The sequence below is a fragment of the Anneissia japonica genome, unplaced genomic scaffold (assembly GCF_011630105.1).
Source record: "Anneissia japonica isolate Jap-2015-1 unplaced genomic scaffold, ASM1163010v1 scaffold287834_len5846547_cov211, whole genome shotgun sequence".
Classification (NCBI taxonomy): Eukaryota; Metazoa; Echinodermata; class Crinoidea; order Comatulida; family Comatulidae; genus Anneissia; species Anneissia japonica.
In genome coordinates, this window is record NW_022704992.1 from 4,406,610 (window position 1) to 4,412,655 (window position 6,046).

A 6,046-nucleotide genomic window follows, 5' to 3' on the forward strand; every position below is an offset into this window, starting at 1 on the left:
ATTCTCAAAACATTACAGCTCATTCAAACAATATATAAAATATATAGAATCCATTATAACTGTAAAAACAAAGGTCTCATATTCTGGGTTATTTTTCCTTATAAAACTCAACTACTCTACTAATAGCTTCACAGAACAGGTGGATGATATACCATAATAATTTCCCAATTGATGCATTAACGCAAACAACATTTTCATAGAGTTTTACATGTGTGTATAAAAGTAATCAAACTCGACACGTATGGGAGGATTTGCCTAATGCTCTATGCTGAGGGAAATTAAGTTTGCAGTCGGCCTGCAATGCCAATGCTCTGTTGTCAAGGTTTATCCATCTATCATGATTTAAATATGTTTCAACAATGGGAACCGAAGCAATCCGCAAGCTGCACACTCAAATACCCCTGTGGGATTTTGAAGGATGAAGCATAACATTTCCACGTCCGGCCCTGACATGGTTCAGAGGTACATACAACATTTTATAATGAGTATTTCAGAAAACTTTTGGTGAATCATCAATCAAGATATAACCAATTAATCAATAGATATCACTACCAATTTGGAGAATATTTTTAGTTTAATATATAAAAAAAAACATATATTTTCAAAAACTGCATTGTTCATAGTATGATATATTCCAGTGGAAAATAGTTCAATTGGACAGAAATTATAAAATTGATTGAATTTAACTCCTGCAAAATCTTAAGAGCTCAAGTTAATTGTTCGTAATTTTAAAATTTTCCATTTTGTCAATCAATTGTTTTGACAATTGGTAATTTAAAAAAAATGGCTGCCATGCTGAAAAAAACAAACAAGCATTCGCACATAAAATTATCATGTATCAGAAGAATACATTATGTGCAAAACTAATAATGCAATACATATCTGTGAAATAAAATCTATACGTATCTACTCTTTTAAACCACATTAATAGACATATGTAGCAAGGATTTCTAAACCAGTCACTCCTCGCAAATCGTGTTTCAGAGATAATGGCCAAAACATGCTGGAATGTCAAAATTGTTATAATCTATTCACTAAACTAATCTTTATATATCTCTACGTCATGCTATGTTGTTATTTTTGACGTTAAAACAACATTTTTTAATGATTTGGTGATGGTCTCAGTCTGAGAATGGCCGAAATTGTAAACTTTAAAGGCGGATTGTTTTCAAATACTGTTCTTTAAACAGCTGTATGTTTAAATTCCTGTAATTGCATAACGATATGTCGGATTTAAATGATTCTTTTACCATTTTAAACTTTCATTTTACTGAACCCTGCAATAATAACTAAAAATAAATTTTTTCAAGGAGTAACTGGTTTGGCTTGTCTTTGCCACATATAATGAATACAGCTTATACTTTAAAGTAAATAATAAGAAAATAGAAGGAATTTTAACATACAGGAACCAATCGACAAGGAAAATGAGGCCAACATCTTCTGCAGGTACTCCTACAGCAGCCAGGACGAGCAAGAGGGTGATGAGACCGGCGCTAGGTACACTTGCAGCCCCTATTGATGCCAGGGTAGCAGTCAAGCTGAAATCAATTTAAATTTACTGATGATGGAATATTATTTGATCCTAAAAAAATATCTAACAATGGGTATGGGTCATTAAGGTGCACCAGACTGCAGGCAGTTGGCACGTCAATCAAAAGCTTATTATACCATGTTTAATCTCAGATAAGATAGAATAATACATACTTCAAGTATCGATACTTGGAGTATGTTATCCTCACACAATATATAATCCCACAAATATACAAAATTGTTTTGGTGCCAGACTTAAAACCATACATATCATATGTGATAATTTAATATGAAATTGATAATCATAAATTTAAAGATATGTAATTAATATTCACAACTTATAAGATATTTTATAAGTATCCATGAGCTAAATGAATGCAAGCCCCACATAGTGGTGTATTGTAGCTCAAAATTGTAATGCAATAATATTCATATATTAACATAATAACCTATTTATAAATATGTAAATATTATCATAATTTATATAAAATAATAAATAATATTTTATGAATATGGCTGATGATCATCATAATGCTTTAATAATATAACAATCAAACATGCATTGTAAGTCAAGAGAGATCAGGATTTTTACATTTTGATCAGAAAGCAGTAAAATATGTGGGCTCATAGTTTTATATGACATATGTGTGATTGGCACAAGTTTGACCCGATGTGGATTCCTTATTGAGGGAGCCATTAATTTATGATCTATCAAAACATCATGTCAATTTTTAAAGCATCAAAGATTGTTTTGCAGTTTACCTAATAGTTATCACTTTGCCCATATTCAATGGGATTCCATTCATCTGAGCAATAAAGATGGCGGCTACAGCTTCGTATAACGCAGTACCATCCATATTAACCGTTGCTCCCACTGGCAACACGAAGCGAGTGATGCGCGAGTCAACGCCAAGGTTCTCCTCAAGACACTTCATGGTGATTGGCAGGGTTGCGGCACTGACAATAAAAAATCAATAGAAATTATTCCATAATTATCATGTATTATTTATTGTATTCTCTTATTTTAGAAATATTGCAAAGTTAGTACACAATAAACAACATTCAAAAAGTACTATATATCAAAATGTAGAGAGACAGAAAGCTCATGCAAGCTGAATCAAAAGAGATCATCGTCAGCATTGGAAATTTAGTCTAAAACTTTGTCACACTATCAACTATTCTGCGACAGATATCTATGATTTATCCATAATAGGGATGTAATGTTGCACAGAGCAGTATTGAATAATGAGTCTAATATATGCAATCAAAAACATGCCTAGCAATCATTTTTTCACTATAAATGAACAGTTTAACATGTAATTAATCATGTCACAAAATCTTAGTTCTTGAAATGGTAAAAAACCCAGTTATTTCATGTTTTTATCTTTTGTTGCTAATTCTATATAAAAAATGTACTCATGAATATACACTTTTGAAGCAATTACTCAAAATCATCTTTATCTTGACCTAGGATTTGCTGTACTTCCTAATAACTAAGGCTTGAAATATTTTTAAAGATTTAATACTCAAGTATATGAAATATCAATAGCTTTAACTTCAACCATATTTGCTATAACTTTTAGAGCCACTTTGCAAAAATAAGGCTCATATATGGATATATCATATCATACTAAATAAACAAATCAGAGTATCACACAAAAACTGATAATGTGCATAGAACTTGAGCCTACCTTGAAGAGGTTGCAAGAGCAGTGACCCAAGCTTGGAGCATGCCTTGAAAGAATCGCAGCGGGTTTTTCCTTGTGAACACAAAATATATGGTCATGAGGACGCCAGTGTGGATCAAGAGGCCAAGGAGGACTGTTATCATGTAGAGGCCGAGCTGTGAGAACACAAGACCTAGATCGTCCATGGCCAATATCTTGGCACAGATGAGGGAAAGAATACCGATTGGAGAATACCTGTGAAGAATTAATATTATTTACTGTATTCTCTTATTTTAGAAATATTGAAAGTTAGTACACAATAAACAACATTCAAAAAGTAATATATATCAAAATATAGAGAAAAAACTAAAACTAAAACTTTGTCACACTATCAACTATTCTGCGACAGATATCTATGATTTATCCATAATAGGGATGTAATGTTGCACAGAGCAGTATTGAATAATGAGTCAAATATATGCAATCAAAAACTTGCCTAGCAATCAATTTATCTTGACCTAGGATTTGCTGTACTTCCTAAAAACTAAGGCTTGAAATGTTTTTAAAGATTTAGTACTCAAGTATATGAAATACCAATAGCTTTAACTTCAACCATATTTGCTATAACTTTTAGAGCCACTTTGCAAAAATAAGGCTCATATATGGATATATCATATCATACTAAATAAACAAATCAGAGTATCACACAAAAACTGATAATGTGCGTAGAACTTGAGCCTACCTTGAAGAGGTTGCAAGAGCAGTGACCCAAGCTTGGAGCATGCCTTGAAAGAATCGCAGCGGGTTTTTCCTTGTGAACACAAAATATATGGTCATGAGGACGCCAGTGTGGATCAAGAGGCCAAGGAGGACTGTTATCATGTAGAGGCCGAGCTGTGAGAACACAAGACCTAGATCGTCCATGGCCAATATCTTGGCACAGATGAGGGAAAGAATACCGATTGGAGAATACCTGTGAAGAATTAATTATAAAAGTACAATAATAATAAAGGTATAATGATAATAAAGCTTAATTATATTAATATATTTTATTTAAACACTGAGACACTTGAGTCACCCATGGGTGTTTTTCATAAAGGCCGAGCAAGGCCATACATACTGTAAGTAGAAACAAAATTATGAAAACAAAATGAAAAAACAACAGAAACACAGCATCTTAACTATTAGTGAAACCATCCCTGCTGGACACCAACCCGGTATTTATAAGTTTCAGGAATGACAATGAATGAAATCTAGAAGTTATTAAGAAGACTTTGCTTGAAAATATGTAAATTGGAAGAACATTTAAGTTCATCTGAAAGGTCATTAGTACCATGATATGAGAGGCTATTTTTCTTACACTCTCTGCTTACCTTTGGAAAATCGAAGTTGATATCATTGGCAAGTCTGGTGTTGTAACTATTTTCTCTTATGTAAAAGCGGTCAGAAATATATGATGGATCATTTGCAAGGCTTGAGTGCTGGAGTCACATCGCGCAGGATTTGGATTTTATCAAAATATTTTTTATTCATTGAATAACTCCAAACGACACTGCAGTAGTCAAAATGTGGAGCTATGATAGTTTTGTATATGTTACTTTTAATTTTTTGAGAGAATAAAACAGATACAAGCCTGGCAAAACCTTAGCCTTATGATCAGCATGATTTTCCAATGTTAGGTTTTCATCAATAATTACACCAAGGTGCTTACAGCTCTTTACCCTCATAGGACTTTCCTCATCAATTTTAACATCAGTATCAATGTTTGAAATCTTAAGACAAATAAAACATATTCATAATACAATCATGCCTCTGCAATGACCGAGTTACCTATGTGATCACTGTTTAGTCCAATATGTACAAGTTAATGCACTTTCAAATATTTGTGGGAAGGCATTTTGTAGAACAGACCTAGCCAAGGTTCTTCCTGATAGGAATATCACCTCAGAATCCCTACTCAGTGTCATAATTAACAAAAATATAACAAATTTATTATCAACAAATAAATTAATAAAAATTATGATTGTAAAAATTCAAGAAAACTCAATGAATTCTACAAATCTATAAATGTGACACAGATGCAGTAAATTGAGCAGAACACGGGCAGATATTCACAAGCTCTTTTTCAATAATGTGTAAGTAAGTGATTGTGTTTCAACTTGAAAATTAGAATAGTGGCAGCTGTACAAATTCCATAAATTCCTATTCTTTTGCATACCTTCAAAATGGCTACAATTTACTCTATTAATTAAAATAAAATATCTGTATATCTGTATTTCATTCTTTACTTCTTTGGAATTTACTAATCAGATGATAATTTTTAAATAAGATACAGTATTTATGGTTCACATATGATTTTTTGAGATTACATGAAATAACTTAATAATATTTAATATTAGTTTATTTACATAAATTTATTTGACTTCTAATTATTGCTTACCACATGACAAGAAACACCATCTTCATGGTGATATCATTCAAAATACTGAAGAAATTAACCATTGTTTCTGCCTGTGGTCCCATCTGGCTCAACAGAATTCCAAAGCAAATACAATATGCTATTAAACCTGTGAACAATACAAACAATATTACAATATAATAATAGTAATGATATCAATAGTGAAAAACAATTATAATAAGTTTGTTTGTTTGTTTGTTTAATTTATTTCTCCACACACATGAACATATTAACATACATAACAAAAGCTTAATAGTAAAACCAACTAAGAATAATAGTACATTACAGAATAAGTGTGTGGAAGAAGGCCAAAATAAGTTTAGAATAAAACTTTAAGCTGTGGCCACCAGTTAAAAATATATAGAAATTCAAAAATATAAAAACAAAATAA

At 31.7% G+C, this 6,046-nt stretch overlaps 1 protein-coding gene across 1 annotated transcript in view; it reads right to left on the minus strand.

Annotated features, from left to right (window-relative positions):
* LOC117104877 (excitatory amino acid transporter 2-like) overlaps positions 1 to 6,046 on the minus strand; it is a 35,915-nt gene that overhangs the window by 2,439 nt on the left and 27,430 nt on the right. Inside the window, exons 7-10 of the mRNA XM_033245757.1 lie at positions 5,638 to 5,764; positions 3,940 to 4,170; positions 2,293 to 2,487; positions 1,404 to 1,538 (exon numbers count right to left, since the gene is read on the minus strand). Of these exons, the coding sequence (XP_033101648.1) occupies positions 1,404 to 1,538; positions 2,293 to 2,487; positions 3,940 to 4,170; positions 5,638 to 5,764 (688 nt within the window). The remainder of the gene's footprint in view (positions 1 to 1,403; positions 1,539 to 2,292; positions 2,488 to 3,939; positions 4,171 to 5,637; positions 5,765 to 6,046) is intronic.